The following is a 23125-nucleotide window of genomic DNA, read 5'->3' on the forward strand; positions in this document are numbered from 1 at the left end:
CATAACACTCTGCAGACGGCAGGAAGAAAATCTGCCCTTGGAGTTCAGGTGAGCGCCCTCCAGAATGAGTTAACAGACCGCTTCCTTTGCCATCAATAACCAACAAGCACTTAAAAACCAGTCAGCTTTATTAAGCATGGTACATATTGTAGAATCACTGTCTTGGAAGCAGAACTTGGCTTCATCAAGAGAATAGGAATGCTATGTATGTCCCCTCTGCATCCATTGGAAGATGTACAAGGAATATGGAAGTTTTTGCCCACCTACAGCTGGAGGACATCTCGTTGGCTACCACAGCTGTAATGAAAGCTACACAAGCAAGCCAGCATAGAATGCATTCAGACTTGATCACCTTTTCCACATGGGCTCAGCACAAAAGAAGAACTCCTGGCAAGTGTTCTGTTATTCCACTGGACAGCTACAGGCTATAGATACAAAGCAAACATGCTCCCTACTTCCCGCCCCAGCAAAAAAGATAGCTGTTTGCAAGGATGTAGATAAGTACACTGAAATGGCTAGCAAAAACCTGCCTTCCTTTCATATAAATGTTTTCTTGTTGGTATTAATGACCCCTCTAACATTTCAAGTCAATTGCATCGCAGAAATCCTCAGGCCCAGTGCTTTCTCCCCCACTAGAAAAATAGGTGCCAGTACTCACCATGAAGTTGTTACAGTAGGTGCCATATTTTTTAACAACAAATAAGAGGTGCCAGTACTAGAGTACCCCCTGAAAAAACACTGCTCAGGTCTATGAATGTGTAGCACTTAAATGAACGGCCACAGGCAACTGAGAACTCACTTCGGCCTGGCAGAGCTCAGACCAGGCTCCTCTTCTCTCTTCTTGCACAATTGATGTTTGATTTTGTGGCTTTGAAGAGATGAATCCAACAGCCCTTCTGAAAGAGATGAAGTTCATTATTCATGTGTAACATAGTTCCCCAAAATTCAGAAGTGCTACAGTTGTGTATCTTGCGGTTGGTGTTTTTAAAAGCTCTGCCCACTGGAAAAGGGTGCTGAAATGGAGGATAGTGGTTCAGGAAAAGCTACACAGTAATACCAGTGATAAAACAGTGTTGTCCCCAAGAACCAAAACCGCTGCTGGATCTCAAACTGCTTTTCCACTTGGCAGAGATTATATACTTATTAAACATTAGGGATCTCTCAGAAGGTGGCACACTGGCCATAATCCAATATAGAGTTAAGCATGCTTTAAGGTGTGGGGATCTTTTTGATCCCAAAGGGCACATTTCCTCATGGGGAACCTCTGGGAGCTTCATGCAAGCAGTGCATGGGGCAGGTACCTTCATTCATTAGAAGTCAGAAGTTTCTCTACACCCATCTCTCTAACCACCATCCAGGCAACCCGCAGGTATCATCACACTTCAAGGACACATTCCAGTCAGGAAAAAGCACTCAGGAGGCATTGACCACCATGAGTCAATGGTGAATTAGAAAGGCCTAGAAGGCCATACTCAGGCCCTGGGTCTGAGGTTCCCTGCTTAAAGCTTTTTGACACCAATGGGTTTACACACACCTAGCTATGAGTTGGACAGACTCTCATAGGGCAGCTTGACTTAAAGACTTATCCCCAATTCCACTCTGATAAATATTTTCATTCAAGGGACATATATGGTGTTACGGCGACTGGCTGACTATTCATATCCTAGAAATCTCTAACCATAGGGTCTCTTGGTACCTGACAATTTCTTATGAGACACATCAGCATAGTGGAAGTTTACACCCTCCAGCTAAGGAGAATGAGAAGCAACTGTGTGTGTGTGCACATGCTAGCAATTTGGAGCTGGTAGAGAGCAAGGGAGCAGAACCTTTTTTCTGGGGATCTGATGTGGGATAGTGGACCTGATGGCTTGCCGAGGAGGTGCATGCTGTTTCCTTTCATTTACTCCCTACTTGTATATTTGTAAACCAAATAAATACTACAACAAGCACCCTAGGGCTCCAGTGGACTATAATGCAAATTAAACCAAAGAGTTTATAGTATGTGCCCAAAGAACTTTCTAGTGCATTTTCTAGTGCAGTGCACTCTCCTGCCCTCCAAAGGCTGTCCAATGTAATCAAATTAGGCATGAAAGAATAGAGTGGGCCACAACTGGGGGGGGGCACCTGCATTCCCCTCTCCAGTGCTTTGGTATACATGCTCATTTAAGCCAACTTTTCTAGCTAAACAAAGACACTTTTCACCTAAGCATTAAGCAAGGACAGGAGAGAATGGAACTGGAACTGGATCATCAAGGTTTCATCATCAAGGGCCCTGCAATATGTCTGGATCTAGACACACTTACCTGGTAAATGTATGAGAAAGACTCAAATGGCTGATTTTCCAATCACATCACCAAACAAACTCCAGTTTGCCCAGTGCCAAAATAGGAGTGGTTACTGGCTTTCACTGGAACAAGGACTTCTGAGTTGAAATGACTGAGATTTGGAAGAGAACATTGAAAACAAAACAGGAGTGAATTATATGTGAGGAAGACAGCGGCAGCATTGCTTAAAAATACTTACATATGAATCAGCTCATCTATAGGTCAGCAGCTTTATGGATCAAGGATCTATTCACCAATAGTGTGCAAGAAATAAACTACCGCTTTCCCCCCTGCATGATTTTGAAACTCACATCAACATAAAATCCTTACAGCAAATTAAATGGTTAAGAATCAAGCTGACAGTCAGTTGGGGAAATAGTCTACTGCTTAACTTGCAACAATTTGGGAATCCTATCAGACACATTTCATACAAAACTGAGGCCCCGTAGACTGTAATAGCACACTGACATCCAAATTACAGATGTATCCAGCCTGTACAAGGGAGTTTTGATGAGTGCTGCAGTTCAGATGAAGTCACACACCCATATGCTTCACTGCATACACATAAGTCACAGGTGCAGAAGCCTACCTCTGCTAATTAACTTCCCTTGCTAGATTTGGATATTTTTGGATTGTATCCAATGTTAATCATACTTGGAGTAGACCTACTGAAATTAATAGACAAGGCTAATTTAGGTCAACTCATTTCAGTGGGTCTACTTCAAGGAAAAGTTAGTTGGATAAAAACCTTTGCCTTAACATTTCAAAAGTAAGTGCATTAAAAAAAGCCTATTTTGAAAAATGAAGTACTTATAAGGCTGGGTTTGCATGCAAGACCATAAAAGTACATTTGAACATCTCATGCACTGCTTGTTCTGTGTGGGAGTGTTGTTAATCTGGGATAAAATATGGATAAATTTAATGTGAACATTCCTGTCATTATAGGCTTTATATCCACCTTATAGAGTAACCTGAGAACAAACTAATTTAAGCTTCTTAAAGCTGTCATACTTTTAGGAGTTACTGTGAATCTGATGGGTTTTCATGATTTGATGACACCAAATCGCAGCACTCTACTTTTTAAAGCCATCAGTGCATTCAGGTTTTGTCAACGAATAGCAAAGGGAATCATTTCCAGCATGGTTTCCTAACAAAAGCGAATATTTTTGTGGGGTTCTGTGTGTGAAAGCAAATTACTTCAAGCCTGATATTACACCCTCAGGAAATTTTCAAGGCAAGGGAAATTGCCTTTTCATATTTTCCTTTGAATCAGAATCTGTGAGTTTGCAATAAATCTCAAGATAAGCCAAAGAAGATAAAGCAAAAATGGTTAGAGGTACAATTGTTGCTCTGTGGGAGCACATGCCAGCATCTCAATTGGGACCTGGTAGCAAAAATGCAAATGGACAAAGCAAGTCTCTCCCCTACTGTATCCAGCTGTCCTGAACTGGTTTGGCAATCACAACCCATCTACAGCATAATGGAAAGGTTCACACAATGTATCAGGGAAGGCCCAAATGGTTGAGCACATTTAGCACAGAGGTATAATGCATACTGAATGCACACTGGATGTTCAAAACCTGACCCCACCCCCTTAAAACCCTACTGGGCAGAATTACCCACAATGTACAGGCTTTGGACTTTATTAAAGTTCTCAAAAAGTCTCTCCAAGGTTCACATGGATTAGGCAAATGTTGCCACCAGCAAAGCTGGCCATTAGATAGAATAGGGGGGAAACTGCTGCAATGGTCTTTCTATGACGCTTCTTTTTGTACAGTTGGCTTTAATATAGTGTTCATTTTTATATTTGCATTGTGCGTTGCATTGGGTGGCCTTGTAGTGCAAGAGCTAAGCCTTTGAAAAATGAATAAAAGAAGCATCTCTCTCAAACAGCTTGCCCACAGTAGATATAAGAATGGAGGAAAGCTCTACATTCCCATACCCCCCCTTTTTTTCAGCTTAACATTTCCCCTCCCACTGGAAACAATGGAGGGCAGGAAGTGGAGGGAGAGATGTAGTCACATTCAGGAGCATAACTAAATTATTCCCCAGACAGAAGATGCATCAGAGAACTAAAGCAGTTCAGGAGCCTTTGGGTCCAAGCCCCTTCCTGGCATGTCCTTTGTGGCCATGCTGAGATTGGAGCTCTGGTGTTTGGAGGAGCCAGTAGTGAAAAGGGGAGGATCTACCATGAGATCTCCTTCTCCTGTGTCTGAGGTCTCCAACACTGAGTAAGTTAGACCTGATCTATTCCATGACCCCTGACATGCCCTCCCAGGAAGCATAAGATTGTGCCCTCACTGACAATTAGGGCCTCCTGTTCAACAATTCCATGTGGTGGAATGGACACTTACTGGGGTTTGGCACCTCTTTTGAGGAGCACCGACTCTGAGCAAAAAGCCGTCTTCACTTTCTCATGTGTTCCACATGCTGTGTTGCAGCTAAATGAAGGTCCGTTTGGAGAGCTCTGGTGGTCTTCTGTGGCTGTGCTGGAAGTGACAGGGAGGGGTGTGGTAGGCGGGTGATCCACACACTTGCTGTCTGCCATCTTGCTTTGCTGATTAGAAAGCTCCAAAGTGTTCTGGCATGATAGCACAGGCACCAGCATCTTGGCCTCTCGATTTGGTTCTTCGTGGCTGGCGACTGATGGAGTATTGGGTCTTGATGCATTTTGCACTTCTATGAGCGGGAGAGTGCTTTTGGTTTTGGTATCTGGGTGGTGGCAGTTCATATGGAGCTTCTTCATGTGGTGTACGACAGCTGCAGCATTGAAGGCTTGCTAGCAAAGAAGAAGATAGCAAGTTTTGTACGAGTGCCTACCGGACTACTGAACATTAAGTCTGTTCAGATGCTACTCTGCTCTTGGAATTCTTTCTGGAGTGACATTGGAAGCAGACATCAGGTTCCTGCTCTCCCCGCCCCATTCCCTCAAGTACAGGCAGAAGTAACAAGGAAACCAGGAGATCCCATGTTTATTTAAATACGACACCTTTGCCAACCCAGTGCCCTCCAGATGTCTGGGTTACAATTGCCATCAGCTCCAGCCAACAGAGTGTGGATATGGGGTCTGCCTCTCATGTTTATTGTAAAAGTGCTCAAAGGTTTGTAGTGACTAAATGTTTTATCAACTGTGTTAAATAGAATAAATAAATAAAAGGTAAAGGTTACAAACCACTTTGCATAAGGGCAATGCAGTCCTATGCAGACATGCTCAGAAGTGAAAAGTGCATTTTGGATACCAATCTAAAATTGGTATATAGAGCAGCTGCCATAAAGGCCTAACACAGGGGAAAGTTAAACTCCTAAAATGAATGTCAGTCCTTTATTTCTCTGGTATGACAATTCTGCCATTAAGGGGGGACATTGTACAACATGGCAGGGCCAAATCCATATTAAGTCTTCTGGTATTCCAATACTAATGCTTAGGGGAGTTCCAGGAAGAGTGTCTTAGCTGGGAAATCTTTCTTTGGGGTATTTATTCATTGCTAGACACTGAACTGAATGTCCTTGGGTATCGTAATATGCTTGGATAGCAGCACCAAGCAACTTACCTTCCACTTGCTCTTAGCAAAATTTTTCTGGATCTGTGCACTGACAGATGGATATATGTCACGGTGGAGAGCTGTGTTTCCATTAATCCTGCAGACAGAGGGAGAGGAATAACAGGCAGAAAGGCAGATGGTGTTTGTGAGGCATTTTGCATTCTTGCAACAGTTAGCTAATGCCTTTGTATGTTCAATCAGTAGTAATTAAACCCAAAAGGGAAAAGGCAATGGAGCACAATATAATCAAATTCTTCAATGTTTGAGCATGGTCAGAGGAGGATGTCCCCTCCCCCTCCCTGGCTGTCCTCACAGTGAACATCCATGCCAAATGGTAGATCTAATTCAAGGTGACCCACCTGTTCATACCAAATGGGCCACAATAGTACTTTGTCATGGAACCCATGGGCCTTGTTGCACCAGGGGGTGGGGGTGGGGAGTGAGGCCAAAATTTGACATGCCCTCACCCCAGCCCTTGAACTGCCTTCCTGAAGCTGGCTAAGTGAGGTGCTGGGCTTTGGGAAGGAGGCGCGAAGCTCAGGCAGGGTCCATGAGTCCTTCTACCTTTTCCCCAAAGCTGGAAAACCACTAACTAGGCTTTGGGAAGAAGGACTCTATGACCCTGTCAGAGCCCTCACACCTTCTTCCCAAAGCCCAGGACCCCCCTTACCAGCCTTTGGGAAGGCAGCATGAGGGCTGGGCTGGGGGCATCAAATGTTGCTGAGGGCCACCCAAAAAAGGCCCTGAGGGCCACAAGTGACTCTTGAGTCACGCCCTGGACTACCCTGATCTAACTTATAGGAACTAGAGCAGAGAATGACTGGGGCTGCTTCAATGAAACTGTACAATCTGTGGATCTTCTGAACTATAGAATCATAAAATCATATAATTCTTTTTCAGTTTTTGACAAACAAACATTGAACAATATTTTTGGAAGTTGCAAGCGGTTACTCGGGGAGGTGCAACCAACATACCTTATTTTGTGTGAACATGCCCCTCTCAAAGGACTTGGTTTGAGCAGGAAGCCACTCAAATGATCATTATATTCCCTTGAATTATTGTTTCATTTGTTTTTTCATGCTTTTATATTCCTGTTTTATTGGTTTTAGGTTGCATTCTTGTGTAAATTATATTGGCCATTTTAAACGTTGTATACTGTTTAGAGGTTTTTGAAATATTAAGCTGTTTGTAAATGTTTTTAAACAAACAAAACTGCTCTTTATATTGTTTGGTACACAGGGCTGATGGAGTAATTCTTAGCTTTTTGAAGGGTCTACTTGCTTTAATGGTCATCCTGGGGAGAACTTAGAACACACCACAAGCCTGTCTGCCCCTGTGAGACTCAGCTCAATTGCTCCCTTGCTTGAAAAGGCTCACCATAACCTCAACAATCTAAACTAGAAGCTAACACCAGTTTTATACTATTTTAATTGCCAGAAACCTCAGAACTGAAGTTTAGTAAGGCGGTAAGAATCCTCTCTGGACATGGGTGGTGCTGTGGGTTAAACCACAGAGCCTAGGACTTGCTGATCAGAAGGTCGGCGGTTCGAATCCCAGCGACGGGGTGAGCTCCTGTTGCTCGGTCCCTGCTCCTGCTAACCTAGCAGTTCGGAAGCACGTCAAAGTGCAAGTAGATAAATAGGAACCGCTCCGGCGGGAAAGTAAACGGCGTTTCCGTGTGCTGCTCTAGTTGGCCAAAAGTGGTTTTGTCAAGCTGGCCACATGACCTGGAAGCTGTCTACGGACAAATGCCAGCTCCCTCGGCCAATAAAGCGAGATGAGTGCCGCAACCCCAGAGTCGGCCACAACTGGACCTAATGGTCAGTGGTCCTTTAAGAATCCTCTCCAGTTCTCACTTTATAGCACATGCTGTACTACAATTCCCAAGGTACAGCTTGTACATTCTTAACAAAGAAAAACAATTCCCTATTCATATTTTCCTGCCTGCAGGTTCCGGCAAACTGAGATCTCATAGAAGGTAATTTTGTCTTATGAGCCATGACCACTACGATTCCTCTACAATATGGAGTTGCATGCTTTTATTCTACTAGCAGCACTGATCTTACCAGGGGTGCCTGAGGGCTTTCTCACAGGTAAACCTCTCATTTGGATCCTTCTCCAGTAAGTGACAGATGAAATCCTTGGCTGTTTGGAAGGAATGAGGAGAGGCAGGGTTCAGCACAAAGGCAGGAAAGCAAAACAATGCACCACAGAGCTCATTGTTTCAGGGTTCACCTCATGCTTCATGGTTAACTTGGTTTGTAACCAAATACATGACCTGTGTTGGATGGAATGCTAATTTAGTTGACAAATTCCTTACACGTGTAAAATATTTTCTGTGAATGTCTATGAAGCTCCCTTATATCCAGTGCTTTTTTCCTTAAAAAAAATGTTTAGAGGTACTCTCATTTTCACTCAATAAAATCACCATTTTATAGTTCAAATCAGGAAAAATAAATACAGTAAATGGACAAAAGTAGAAAGATTCACAGAATGTTTAGGGGTATGCGTCCCCTTGAGTTCCCCCAGAAAAATAGCGCTGCTTATATCGATCAAACCACAGTACAATGCTGGTTTGCTTCGGTTGTCAGAACCTTTCCAGGCCGTTTCTGAGCCCTGTTTCCAGAGGTCCTTCTAACTGGAGATGGCAGGGGTTGAATGTGGGACATTCGACTTATGAAACACTGAACTATGGTCCTTCCACTAAATTTCAGGTTATAGCAGCCAAAATGCAAATATTCTTGGGGAACTATTCTATAGGCAGGCCTCCCGAGGAACTGCTGAACTCCATATCCTGGAATTGTGACCAGCTGTGTCCTGAGGAAATATTTTTATTAAAGTCTTCTCCCTAGCCTACTATTTTTGAATTTGATTAGCATAGGAGTGTATTTGATCTGGTGTGCCAGATCAAAAACTGGCCACTTCTCCCATGTGGCATCATATACTAATGTCAGGTGGATTGGAGCCCACCAGAAGACGACAGGCCTTTCATTTGGTACTGAATTTAAAAAGCATCAAGTGCATACCCCATTGCAAAGGAACAATTGGAAGCGCAACCTAAACCATGTGCTCCCAATTGTTCCTCAGCAGTAGGTCTTGTATTTGACGTTGTTTGGCTACAAGTCAAGCCCTGCTTCTTGACTCCCAATGGGGCTTGCATTCAGCAACAAATTTAGGTGGCATCAAATGCAAACTCTGTTGCACAGGTGTTCTCCCAATAATTTGTTGGCAGCTATGACTTTATCTGCTCTGCACCTGTTGTCGCATGATGCTAAGTGAGTGACAAGTGGAGGGCGCTGTCCAAAAATGGCTGCACAGGCCAAGCCGGCTAGCCTGGAGAGCCTAAATTTGCCCATGAGCTAGATGCTTCCATCCCTGTTCTAGAACAAGAGCCCGGAAAATGTTGAACTACAATTCTCATCCCCACCCCAACTATTGCCCATTTTGGCTGATATGAGTTGGAATTTAACATCTGGAGGGCAACCCAGAATATCATAGGCTGAACTCTTGGCCAGCTGAAGTCAATGAAGCTTTGAGACTGAAATGTCTCTGCAAAATTGCCCAGTATTTCATTAAGTATCTCTATGTTTCCTGGCCACAGTAACACTGAAAACCCATTGGTAAACAGGTCAGAGAGTGAAAAAGGATCATCTCATTTATCCAATAATATTTGGAATTCTCAGTCTGAATTTTAGACAATAGATCAGTTTCACCTAATAAATGTAGCAGAACAATAGTAGCAGCTGATGCATACCAAACTGTGTTAGAGTTTAGAAATGGAGATTTACCCACTTTACTAAGAGATAAGAACTCCAGGGCCTACAGGATTAGATTCCAGGACAGCAGTGTCTGTGTGTGTGTGTGTGTGTGTGTGTGTGAGTGAGAGAGAGAGAGATTTGTTTTAAGCTGTTTTTAATGCTGTATTTTACATTGCTGTAACCCACCCTGGGACCTTCTGCTGAAGGTTTATAAAAGTCAAACAATAACTACAAGAGATTTACAGAATCCTTATAGCATACAAGTTTTTGTTTATATTATGAAATATACGAGTATCGGTCATAAGCAGATTCCTAAGGGTGGAATGTACCTGATTCAGAGATATCATCCCAAAATGGAGACTCAAATTCATAGTATCCTTCTCTGATCTTCTCAAACAGTTTGGACTCTGTCTCTTCATAGAAAGGAGGGTATCCACACAGGCTAAAGGGGATTGGAAAAAGGAGAAAGGCCACTTGGATTAGATGCTGCTACTGTACACATGACTGACCTTTAATGTACCGTATATTCAAGGAGGGATGTGTGATGAAGAAGAAGAACAGAGGCCTGTGCTGGCAACACAAAAGCTTCATTTTGTGAACTGATTGTCAGGAGCCCTTACCTGTGGTCCCTTTATAGCATGTGTGTCTTCTCTGGAGGGGGGACGGGCTCCAGAGAAGTCAGAGTCAGATTTTTATGAAAAAATATAAACAATCATTGAAAAGATTAGCAGGGAACATACATTGTCATGTGGCGCCAATGGGAGCTTTCCTTCCATTATGTATGGCAGGTGCCGGGGGAGGATACGATTTTGATCAGGACCATGATAGGGGCAAAGGGTTACAGCTTCTCTCCACCAGGCCACAACCTCAATCCAGCTCACTTACTACCCCAGTGCAGTGGCTGTGGACACCATTATTATTACTATAGAAGTACCTGCTGGATTAGGCCAATGACCCATCTATAGTTCAGCATCCTATTCTCATAGTGGCCAACCAGATGCCTGTGGGAAACCAGTAAGTAGGATTCAAGCATGAGACTACTCTCCCCTCCTGTGGTTTCCAGAAACTGGTATTCAGAAGCATTGCTGCCTCCAACCATGAACATAGCAATTATGGCTAGGGGCCTTCTTTTTCTTTGGCTGTGGAAGGTGGTTGCCTGTTCTTTTTTGTCTGTGCTTTATTTATTTAGGATATGAGCATCTTGCCTTTTTTTGGGGGGGGGGAGGTGTTATTGGGGAGTTCTGAGCATTGCCCTTTTTTTTTCTGTGAAATGTATATTTTGTGGTGCGCATCACCATTTCTTTGGGCCCTCCTGGACCCAAAAGGTTGGGGACCCCTGGTTTACAGCTTTTTAGCTTGTAAGCTTCTCAGCCAAGGTCTTTTGGAGATGGAAGAGAGCAGAGAAAAAGTAAAGGCAGAACAGGAGAATTCCAGGCCAGGGCTTTTTCAGTGATGGCTCCGACCTGGTGGAATGCTCTGTCCCACAAGACTAGGGCCCTGCAGGACTTGATCTCCTTCTGCAGGGCCTGTAAGACAGAGTTATTCCGTCTGCCCTTCAGTTTGAATTAGCCTGATCCTCTATTCCCTTTTCCCTTTCCTCTTCTATGAAGAAACTCTTTCTGGGACCCCACATTTAAATTATTCCCTTGCCGGCCCTAGTAGTAAATTAGTCTCCTTGCCAGCCCTAGTAGGACCAACTTGGCCAGTTAGCCCTGGTGATCATTTGATGTCTAGTGACTGGGGTCCCTACCATGACCCCTGAATTTTTGAATTTTATTGATATTGATGCTGCATTTTATATTGTATTGTTTTATATTTGCTGTTAGCCACCCTGAGCCCGGTTTTTAAACCAGGAAGGGCGGGGTATAAATAAAAAAAATATTTATTTATTAATGTCCTCAGTTTTTAAAGAGACCTATATCCAAAGCTGATGGTGCCATTGTATTGTTTTAGTGTTTTAAATTATAAAACTGCCTTGAATGCATTCAATGCACACAGTAAGAAAGAAAGCAGATTTTAAAAAACCCCTAATAAGGATGAAAAACCTGTGTTTATAATGTTGGCTTGTAAATGTTGGTTTGTAATGGTGGCTGTATATCTGTTTATGGTATATCTGTATATCTGTTTATGGTGAGTATTAGAGCACACTAGGCTACTGAACAGAGTATTTTAAATTGGGAAGTGGATTGATTCTTCTTTTCATTCAGGTCATCAATGAATCACAGATGCTTGCTTATGCTTTTTTCTCTGTCTCTGTCAGCCAAGCATGCAGGCAAGAAAACATCTTGTGGGCTAAAAACTGTGGTGGACATTTGCAAACTCATTGGGGTAAAGACTATTGGGGAATGACACTTACAGGATGTAGGTAATGACTCCGATGGACCAGCAATCCACAGCTTTGCTATATGGCTTTTGTTCTAGCACCTCCGGAGCTGCAGAAAATGGAAAGGAAAGCCGGGTTAGCAATAAAATGAGCAAATTAACTTTGAAAGCAAACATTCCTCTAATCAGCACACAAATCCCTTTCAATGATGCAGAGTAGAATGGAAAAATCCAACACCTGAAGCAGGTGATGATGCAAGTTGGAAAGTCTGAGGAGGAAATTATAGTCCATCTGTAACACATCTTAAATTATGTGTAGAATATAGGGCAGCCTTGAATCCCCTGAAATTACGTTTGGCTCAGGAGTGAGACCGTAACTTTAAGCAGCGTATCTTCAAGCTGCCTACGGAATAAGGCTGCAGTTCTATGCATGTTAAGTCTAAACAAGATTCCGCTGAAATCAATAATCCTCTTCATTCATGAAATAAACACGTGGAGCTGGGTTACCTATCCTCAGCGTCTAGGCACTGAGTATGTCTGAAAGAGAGTCTTCAAGACTGTTACTATTTTGTGGGTGGGATTCACTGGTATACTGGCAAATTTAAGACTGTAATTGGAGCTCCTGTGCAGTTCCATGTCTTTCTTTCTTTCTTTTTCTTTCTTTCTTTCTTTCTTTCTTTCTTTCTTTCTTTCTTTCTTTCTTTCTTTCTCTTCTCTTCTCTTCTCTTCTCTTCTCTTCTCTTCTCTCTTTTTTCTTTTCTTTTCTTTTAAATTGACTTTTTGCAGTAAGAAAAGCAACAGGATAATGCAGTGGAAAGTATGGAATGAAATTCCATTGATGCAACATTAAACAACCTCTCTACCAGCAAACCATAATTAATGTCCAATAAGCAGCTGATGTTGTAGAACCGCCCACAAACTTTGTGCAAATAGATCAGGACAAATGTTCAATAAACAGAACGTTCAATTTCGAAGCGACTCTAGTATATAAAACTGTAGAAAAGAAGACGCAATGTGACTGATCTTCCAAAGGGTTCCCAATCACAAAGAGAACGCCCTCGAGGCTTCAAACATGCTGTTATATGTATGGGGCTGTGGGGGCCAGACACATGGGATCACTCTATGCATTCAGAAAACATACACACAGGAGCAATGAGTTGGAGATCAAGATGTTGCGTATGCATCAACCTGCAGGTTGAGATAGCAATTTTCATTTTAAATAACTGCTACACACAAAGGAGAAGGAAGTAATATAAAAGTGGTTAGGCACTCAGTATCATATTTATGTTCACCACACTCAAATAGATAAATTTGCTGGCAGGAAGTGAATACACTGTTGTCATGCGTGATGACTTCAGTGATAGAGAGCAAACATACTTGCTTACCGACATATCCTGGAGTCCCGCATGCTGTCGACATGATGCCATTCTGCTCCATTTTAGACAAACCAAAGTCTGTGATCATGATTTTGGAGTCCTCCTCAGGAGTTAGGTAGAGCAGGTTTTCAGGCTAGGGATAAAGGTTGAGAGTATAGCATCTAGATCAAGGGAAGTAATAGTGCCACTGTATTCTGCTCTGGTCAGACCTCACCTGGAGTACTGTGTCCAGTTCTGGGCACCACAGTTCAAGAAGGACACTGACAAACTGGAACGTGTCCAGAGGAGGGCAACCAAAATGGTCAAAGGCCTGGAAACGATGCCTTATGAGGAACGTCTAAGGGAGCTGGGCATGTTTAGCCTGGAGAAGAGGAGGTTAAGGGGTGATATGATAGCCATGTTCAAATATATGAAGGGATGTCACATGGAGGAGGGAGAAAGGTTGTTTTCTGCTGCTCCAGAGAAGCGGACACGGAGCAATTGATCCAAACTACAAGAAAGAAGATTCCATCTAAACATTAGGAAGAACTTCCTGACAGTAAGAGCTGTTCGACAGTGGAATTTGCTGCCAAGGAGTGTGGTGGAGTCTCCTTCTTTGGAGGTCTTTAAGCAGAGGCTTGACAACCATATGTCAGGAGTGCTCTGATGGTGTTTCCTGCTTGGCAGGGGGTTGGCCCTTGTGGTCTCTTCCAACTCTATGATTCTATGATTCTATGATTCTATGAGTATAAAGTAAAGTAAGATGTCTAAAGAAAGGGTTTCTTCCGTAGTTGCTCCCAAGTTCTGGAGCTTCATGTTAATGGAAACCTGTCTAGTCTCTGCTTATCTTCTGCTGGCAAAGACATTATTATTCAAAAAGACGTTTAGACTTGTTAGATGACAGTATGGCAACTGACTGTAAATATGCAATTTGGGGCTTGGGACTGTTTGTTTTTTTTTTTTTTTTTTAAATAAACAAACAAACCCCTACCTGCTTTTGTGTTTTCTGTTTTAATTTGTTAGCTGCCTTGAGCATCATTTGGTGATGTTGAAGCAAAAATACTGTAGTAAGGATTATATATGAATGACACTGCTAGTCAATGTAGAGAAAAAGTATCTCAAGGAGTTTACCTTCAGATCTCGGTGGACTATCCCATTCTCATGAAGATAATGCACAGCTCCCAGGACCTGCTGAATTACAATGCTTGCATCCTTTTCCGTGTAAACACCTCGTTCTAAAATACGGTCAAATAATTCTCCTCCAGACACACTGTGCAGGAAGATAATTAGACGAATCATAAAACTGCTCTTACTGAACTGCATGCACATTCGGTCTGATGACATATTCAGGCTGTTCCGTTTAAATTCTGCTTTCAAGTTCAGCACACCATGCCACTGAAGAGCTTGGAAGCCAAATCAGTGGGGTAGCAAAAGAGTTTTGGACCTGACTTGCGCTTCTTCAGGAAAATTCAGAGAAGCAAGATTCAACATTTAGATGTGCTGCATAGGAAAAGGAGAAGCAACATATCTAAATGAACATTTGGTCACACCCACACTGTATTTTTAAAACACATCTCTCCACCCACAAAGAACAGATTGTAATGGTGCTGGGAATTGTAGCTCTGTGAGGGTAAACTACAGTTCCCATGATTCTTTGGGGGGGGGGCACATGCCTAAAATGTTTTGAGTCACTAAATATCTATTTCTACTATGGAATTGCTTCCGCTTCCTTCTCAGAGTTCCCATTTTTGTTGCAATATTTCACTGATCAGCCTATGATGAAGAAACTTGAAAATGCAGCTAGATAATGGAAGTTCTGCCTCCCATTTCCTGGGTCTTGATAGGGTTTGTAAATAAAAACCCAGTCAGTAGTAATCAAAACTGGATGTACTAACATACTGAACCTAGTCCATGCATTTTTCTGCCATGTTTTCTTTGAAGAACAAGGATCAGTTTTCATTTAATCCTTTCAGTGCTTGAAATCCCCAGTCCCCAACCCTTTCCTCTGTAGTTTTGTTGGAAGCTGCACAGACTGGCTGGTGCAACCCAGTCATACAGGCAGATTATAAGAAAATAGTAACAGCAACAGCAACCAACTTTGCTCACAAATCTCTTTCGAGTCTTCTGTGAAGCAATCTGATTTACTAGTACTTAATTGTCACAAAGTACCTTCATTAGAAGAATCAACCTTTAATCCAGCAAGGCTTTCGGAACCTGATTGCTGACACACTAACCTATTTTCTTTTTTTAATGGTCACAGTATGAAACCAAATCAGAAATCTCTCTCTTAATCCCTCAGGATTGCATCCAAGCAAATCATTCCATTCACACAAGGACTTCTGCTTGCACAACAAAAGTTGCTCTCCCTCTACTCTCCCCATGCCCCACAAAATCTACTCCAGAACAAACTTGGGGAACTGCAGGGGAAGGAGTGGGAGGGGAAATTCCATTGTGCAAATGGAAGTACTTTTGTTAATGGGATGACTTCGTTGGCTACAATCCTTAGTTGCCTTTTTAAAAAAATGGGGGTGAGGTAGAGTCCGAAGATTTTTTTAGAATTCAACTGCCCACCATGGATGGGTCACTTGTATTGAAGAAGACACTCCCCACAACCCATTGACCAAAACACTTCAAGTGGAATAAAGGTGAAAAGTGGCCTGCACATGGATTTTAATGTCACTGGGATCAATCTCTTTAAAGCTGAATAGTTTTAAAAAAGTGCTCTTCTCCCTTCTGTTCCAGATCCCTCCCTCAATCCCACCTACAATTTTCTTTTTCCTGCTCTGAATATCTCCTTCCTTATCAAGCTGTTATTAATGGAGGGGAGAAGTGGACTTATGGGTGGGTTTATGAAAATGAGGCTCACAATTGTACCATCTGCAATTCTGGGATATTGTGTGGATTTCATGGCAAAGATGTGTATGATGGACCTCATTCATGCTGTCATTTCATAGCCAGAAGCTACTGAAGCAATGTGCAATAAGAGAAAATACAAGACTCTAAATAGAAAAACCTTAAAACCATTTCTACAGTTGCCCAACTAATATTCCATAAAATTGACTGTCAGACTTCAGAGAAAGCCTTAAACAAAATGTGGTAAGATGCAGCTCTTATAGCACAACAACTCACTGACATTTCTCTACTTACAGCTGCATGACCAGATAATAGTGGGTCGTACTCTCATAAATGTCCTCCAGAGTCACTATGTTGTCATGCTTTATTCTGCAACCAAAGATAGAAATGTTTCACAACATAGCAAGTGTCAGAAAATGTCAAACTAAAAGCAATTCCTCTCTTGTGCAACACTTATTCCATTCAGAATGAAGCACCATTACTTCAACGTACTTATTTCGATCTACACAGGAAAGTGGGAAGCATCCTTTTTTTCTAAGCACTGTGAGTCTCTTCTGTTCAAGGAACAACAACAAAAAAATTGTTTGAAATTCTAAGAGCAAGAGAAATTTTCTTCCCAGCTATAACCAAAACCCCCCGCAGTACACTGGTAAGGAAAAGAGTTTATCTGTTTAGAAACCACACTGTTTCTGAAGCCTGCTATGTACACCCAGTATTTGGGAAGCATACCCCCATTCTTATTTATTACCTAATTTATATACTGCTTCTTAGGGCAGAATTGCCCTTTCAAGTATACAATACAATAATCACCATCACAAAAAATAATGGGTTGCATCAAACGATTGCGTAACTGGCCTTCACCTCTCCAGTGCCCCATAACCCTTCCACATGCTCTCAAAATCGACTTTGGAAGGTTGGAGGAACTACCAGAATAAAGGAGGAATGCTGAGGAAGGAGAGGCTGGAGAAATTCCACTTGCAAACACTAGATTCCACCCAATAAAAATAATCATTCAAATAAAAACCTCCTTGCACTTATCTCATTAATGATGCAACTAAAGGTTGAATTCCCTAGAAACAGCTCTTATATTTCCCTCCCTTCTTCTCTTAAGTTTCACCACGCCTTCTTAATAGTGTAAATATTTATTTGAGGGATCAGAATGAAGGTTGAGATAATCCACCTTTTTGTTGCAATCATTGGATGAACAATTGGAATGAGTGGCATGAAAGAAATAACTATCTCCCATTGATTGACTATGCTATATAATAATTCAAGGAACATTGCCTCTGAACATAGAGTTTTTATTTAGCTATCATGGTCCATCACCCTCATTTGCAAAAGATCATCAGGAAGTCCATTCTACATAATGCTAAAACCAGGTCTTTAGTGTGGTGGCACATGCTCTTTGGAACATATCTGGTGCTGTCTTTATTGCCTTATAGCTGGATGTTGAAAATTTTTCTCTTTCAAAAAGCCTTCAAAGTGGATCCTACCCTCTACCCCAGTTGGTATCTGCATGCATGCAAAATTACTTTCTTATACCCTGCCTGTAGGGCTGGGTTTTCATAAATGATATTGTTTTGTATGTGGTTTGAATTGTATTGCAAAATCACTGAGACGTTAAATTATTCCATTTATGAATCACAACAAGTCTATGGTGTTGCTAAGCCCTCACAAAAGCTTGCCACCCACTTTGAAAACCATGCCAATAAGCTAACATGTGCCATCTAAAGGCTGATTTAAATTTTAGCTGTTATATTCTGTTGGTTCCTGGATTGCAACATGGCAAGAATAGATCAGAAAACATATTTAAAGCATTTCTTTCTTTAGTGCATTAAATCAAATATGAAACTTCGCTGTTTCAGCTAAGACTTCTTCTGTCCCTCATGGGACATCTTTTTTGTTGATGCCCTTTAGTGCTTCATATATACATATCTAGTAGCCTTTTTGTGAGGCTCTGGAAACAGCACCTGGCTTTGTTTTGGTGTCCCAACTATACTTACTTCTTCAGCACAGCTATTTCATTATCTAGGCTGCTGTCCCGGATGACAGGTGACTTTTTAATGCATTTCAAGGCATAAAGCTTGCCAGTCGTTCGGTGCTTCACCAGGAAAACTTCTGAAAAAGCACCTCTGTGAGGAAAGCAAAGATTGAAAGGTAAGCAAATTGATTTCAGAGGCATGGTTTAACTTCTATTACAGAACACATGCAGAAAACACTTTCACATCAATAGCCAGCAAGGAAAATGGTAATAAATCAACACTCCTTTCATATGCAGATGGCATTAGTAATTAGACCTAGGGGGTTGGCTGCAAACTCAAGTATATTAATTGCATAAATACACAGTGGGATTTGAAGTTCTCTATCGAGTGATTGCATAGGAAATGTAGAGGGAAAACAGCAGTGTAGAGTGATGGCTGAAATACAACAGCTGCAAAGATTAAAAACAAAACAAAAAACTTCTTGATAATGTATCATTGCAATGTATAAACCTAGAATGAAGACTTGGATTGATATGTTTGAAGATGGCATCAACATGGCAGCTTTCAATGAGGGGGAAGGAGGGGTTGGATGCATATCTAGAATCACAGAACTGTAGAATTGGAAGGGATGGTGAGAGTCCAACTCCTTGCAATGAAGGAATCTTTTGCCCAGTGTGAGGCTCAAACCCACCACCCTGCGATTAAGAGTCTTATGCTCTACTGACTGAACTACCAAGGCAAATCTAATACACATCCAACCTCTGGTGTCTTGGCCCTTTGCTTTCCCCTGCTATTTTCTGCTCCATTGATTCAGAAAGTGTCTATAGGACTAGAATGGGATGGGCATTCATAAACAGGTTGATTCCAGCACATCACACTTTTGGTCAGGCATTTCAGTACAGCACACATCCATTGTTGTAAAGGCTTGGGAAATGGTAGGAACTGTTTTTCTCTGGACGCCCTTGCGTTAGTGGTCAGGCTGTGCTGAGGGAATAATGATAGAATCTGCTTGCCTTCACACATGAACGAGCATGCTCATTGCCAGAAGGGTCCCCCAAATTCAAGGGCAGCTTTACCACACAGAGGGTGGGATGGCATAATTCAAGAGATGCCCCCCCCTCTCTCTCTCGCCTCCTGCCCCCTGCAACACTAGAAGCATCACACCCATCTAGTCTCTCTTGCATGTCTTCTGACATGGCCTGCTCTGCAAAGAAGCTCAGAATAAAATACCCTATGATCTTTGGTTGAAGGGCAACATCTACACTTAATAAATGAATAATCGCAGTAAATTCAACAGTAATAAATATGACAGGAGAGGCCACAGATTTGCATAAAATTAGCTCGTGTTAGATGCAAGAGTTGGCGCCCCGGGACAGAGCGCAGGTTGAAAACTCCTTGTCGTGGCTGGAGTAGCTCTAGGATGATGCAGTTTGCATTTCTGCTTGTGTTATTTTATATTGTGTATGCCAGGCTGCTCACCTATATGGATCATGCACCAGCAGGTTCATTAAAATCCTGTAGTCAAACAATAGGTGGGAAATGACCAGTTATTTCAGCCACAGCAGAAACTTTCTTTTTTGGCCTCTGACCTTAGTTGTCCAGTTCTTGATCAGCCTACTAGCTGGGCTTAATTAAGACCTGATAAATGAACACCCATCGCAGCTTTCAGGTCTATGGCAGGAAGTGTATTTTTAACTTTTTTAAAGCTGGCAATCTTATTAAAGGCTTTTTTTGCAGGCAGCTAAACACATGGGCAGCCGAGATAGTGCTGTCTATTTTACAGGTCAATCGTGATTAATTCTCACCACCTGAGCAGCCCTTGCAGCTGGTAATGGCTACTCTACCGACATCTCCACAGGAGCTTCACACTTCTGAAGCAAGATTCTCCCAGAGCTGTCCTTCAGCCATGAGGAAATGCATTCTACAACTCGCATGGTGCATTTACTGGGAAGGGATCCCTAATGTTCTCTGGGAGGCAAAGTCAGCGGTTTCTCCAAAGCATTTTTAATGTTGCATCGATGGTTAACTTTTTGCAATGTTTGTGGTTTCTCTTCCCCCATTCACAGACCTAAGTGTCATTTTCAAAGAGAAACATAATTCAAAGCCATCTGGATAAAAAATGTCATATTCTTTATCCTTCAACTTCATTTCCCATTCAGTACGCCCACCTGCCTATTTACCTCATCTAGATGCTTCAATGATGCAAAAGTAAATTGAAGTTTAAATAAGCTAGAGACCTTAAAAAAAACCACCTGAACATGTTTTTTGTATGTTTGCAGTACCTTCTTTGTAGTCCCTCTGTCTCTCCCTGCAAGCAAATACACACACTTACACACACACACACACACACACACGCACTTAACATTGCTTTTTCGACCAAACAGATCCTGTCTATAGGCCCTTTTATGAGACATCTTGAACTCCTCAGGTACTAAACTTTTTTATTCTGCTCTTTGGTCAAAAGGGCCCTGGAGGAGATACATAAGAGCAATAAGAATAATATCATTAACCAGGTTATGTAAAAAGGTGGTGATAGGGACTGTCTCCTTCCTTAGTGTTCTTCCACTAACAGTGGAATCTGTGAGTCTTAGCCGGTGAAGGAGCAGCACTTAAAGACGATGTATGCCTTGTTGTCTTCTTCATCTTGTAAGCATGCCAAGACACCACAGTAACTCAACCACTGGTGGAGAGAGGCCAATTTCTTTGATTTCTAGGCTTACATGACATCACAGCAGTTCAGCCAATGGCTTGGGAGGTCTTAGAATGTGCAGCCTATTCCTACTTCCTTTTTAGTGATCACACTGGTTAGTGATGGTGGTGTGCAGGGACACAGCAAAGCGCAGCAGATTCTTATCCACTCTCTATTGCTCCTCCCTTGTTGCATGACTCAGCAAGAGCTCTCTTTAAGCCATCTCCATGGTTATGATCTTCAGAGAAACCCTGTAGTTTTTTTCAGCAGCGCTTAATCTGCTGGGCTTGTGGGTTGTAGTCAGATGGGCTGGTAGAGACAGAGGGTCTATCTGGGAAATATCTGCATGGGGCAACTTGCATTTGGTATTCCTTGCAGGTATATCTGTTGCCAATTCGGCTGTCCCAGAAATACCAGTGGATGGCTGAAGCTGTGACTAGCACTGGCATATGGATGTTGTGCATCACAACAACAACAACAACAACAACAAAAAGGTATAGGGAAAGAAGATAGGATGTTTACTCATTATTGATTCACTTCTTTGGCTAAACTGTTCTTCATGGATATCAGGATGGAACACATGCCAGTTCCTAGATGATACTTGCCCTCAACAACCCATAATTTGTACAGCACAGCTGAACCTTCCTCAAACGTAAACAGTACTTTGGGGGTGGGGGTGGCATAATGTCTGCTACCAATACTACTGTTAAGAATTGTGCAGAATAAGCCATATTCATTCCTGTTTCCTTTGGGTATTTGAAGGCAAGGCCAGACAAAATGATATCCCCACAATTAGCAATTGCATCAAGTCATAAGCATGCTACCCCACACAATCTAAATCAAGACTGTGGTGCAGCAAGTAGAGGCCTTTAACCTTTTGCCACCTTCTAGGGGTTGCACCCAATACTCAGAGTAGAACCATTGAAATCAAATAACACAATGAACTTGGGGCCCATTGGTCATAGTGGGTTTACTCTGAGTAAAACTTCATTGGATACAACCCTGTGATCCCAACTGGCCACCTTGTGCCTCATATTTGCATTGGAACGAAAGTTCATAGTCACACCAAGGGGAGTTTTCTCCCAATGCAAATAGCAGATATGGGGCTCTGATCTAGATCAGGACTGCGTCTGTGGCAAAGGCCCCCTAACAGCCCCATAGGCCACATGACTGATCCACCACACCCACTACCAACTTTTTTTAATGCTATGTATTTAATGGCTAATTCTGAGAAAGTTGTCTAATTCATGTTGATCCTCAGCATGGCCTGTGCTCAGCTCACCATGCCTGGTTTCTTTTTCTTTTTTTATGAGGTTTGGAAAACTCATGTGCTGCTTTTTTTTCTTTAAAGAGAACAGTAGCCTATTAACTTATGATCACAAATGAAGAACCAGCAGGTTCCACGGTTTCACAGCGCACCTACACACATGTGGTGTGTGAACAGCTCGGAATGGTGGCGTTTTGATGAGATTCTGGGTGCTCTTGTCTCCATCTTGCACTTTATTTTATTCTCTTACCTGCCCTTTCCAGTAACGCTTCCCCACCGAAACGCCCACTGCATAGGGGAAGGAGTCAATTTCTAGCAGCATCTTTCCTCGTAACTGAAGACAGTAGGAAATCAGCAGCCCACAGCTCAGATGCTCCGGCATCTGTTCTATCTTTCATTTCTAAACAGTTTAAGATAATTACAGCCCCACATTTAGACTACTTGAATCAACAAGCTGGTGCAGAGGAAACAAAAGCTTTCTCTCGCCTTCCTTCTGTATTGCACTGCAGGGTACTGGCTCTGGATAACTGATCTCATCCCTGGGGTGACTAACCATCGATGCATCACCAGCTTAGAACATGTGTTCATGAAAGCATAAGTGAAAAAGTCAGGCTATACTCCCAATATATTTTAAAAGCATTTAAAGGAACAGACCTCTGTATATTCTTTTAAAACTAAAGCTCCAGTTCCATTACTATTCAAAGTCAGGTGAATTTATCAGTTTCAAATCCTTGAAATAGGGTTTTGCTTTTCTCTCTCTAGCAAATGAAGCTTTCATTTAACTGTATCAATTATATTTCAATTTTGCTCACAATTCTTGTATCATTTTCCATTATAGGCCCACACTGACACTGGCTGTTTATAACTTTGTTATAAAGTGGAAGGGGGGCTTGGTACTTTGCGCAGGGGCTGTTTATTTTGGCATTTCCTTCGCCTCTTGCACTTCAGTTGCCTGTTGCAGCAATGTACAAGCCGCAATTTACTTCTGTAACAGGAGAGTTACAAGCCGATTTCTGATTAGCCAGAAATAACA

At 42.2% G+C, this 23125-nt stretch overlaps 1 protein-coding gene and 1 long non-coding RNA gene across 4 annotated transcripts in view; one reads left to right on the forward strand and one right to left on the reverse strand.

The window, feature by feature from the left end:
* LOC310679408 overlaps window positions 1-23125 on the forward strand; it is a 279663-nt gene that overhangs the window by 149540 nt on the left and 106998 nt on the right. The gene's annotated exons all lie outside the window — the stretch shown is intronic.
* CAMK1G (calcium/calmodulin dependent protein kinase IG) overlaps window positions 111-23125 on the reverse strand; it is a 36856-nt gene continuing 13841 nt past the window's right edge. For 2 of the 3 annotated variants that reach the window (XM_083444470.1, XM_083444469.1), the window contains exons 3-13: window positions 18158-18286; window positions 16449-16523; window positions 14433-14571; window positions 13332-13455; window positions 11981-12056; window positions 9954-10066; window positions 7933-8011; window positions 5876-5963; window positions 4679-5103; window positions 2304-2436; window positions 111-896 (exon numbers count right to left, since the gene is read on the reverse strand). In XM_083444470.1, the coding sequence (XP_083300596.1) occupies window positions 2346-2436; window positions 4679-5103; window positions 5876-5963; window positions 7933-8011; window positions 9954-10066; window positions 11981-12056; window positions 13332-13455; window positions 14433-14571; window positions 16449-16523; window positions 18158-18286 (1339 nt within the window). In that variant the 3' untranslated portion in view covers window positions 111-896; window positions 2304-2345. Of the gene's footprint in view, window positions 897-2303; window positions 2437-4678; window positions 5104-5875; window positions 5964-7932; window positions 8012-9953; window positions 10067-11980; window positions 12057-13331; window positions 13456-14432; window positions 14572-16448; window positions 16524-18157; window positions 18287-22342; window positions 22493-23125 lie in introns of all 3 variants that reach the window. The other variant, XM_083444471.1, reaches the window with a different exon arrangement.

The sequence above is a fragment of the Podarcis tiliguerta genome (assembly GCF_965153285.1).
Source record: "Podarcis tiliguerta genome assembly, chromosome: 6".
Taxonomy (NCBI): Eukaryota; Metazoa; Chordata; class Lepidosauria; order Squamata; family Lacertidae; genus Podarcis; species Podarcis tiliguerta.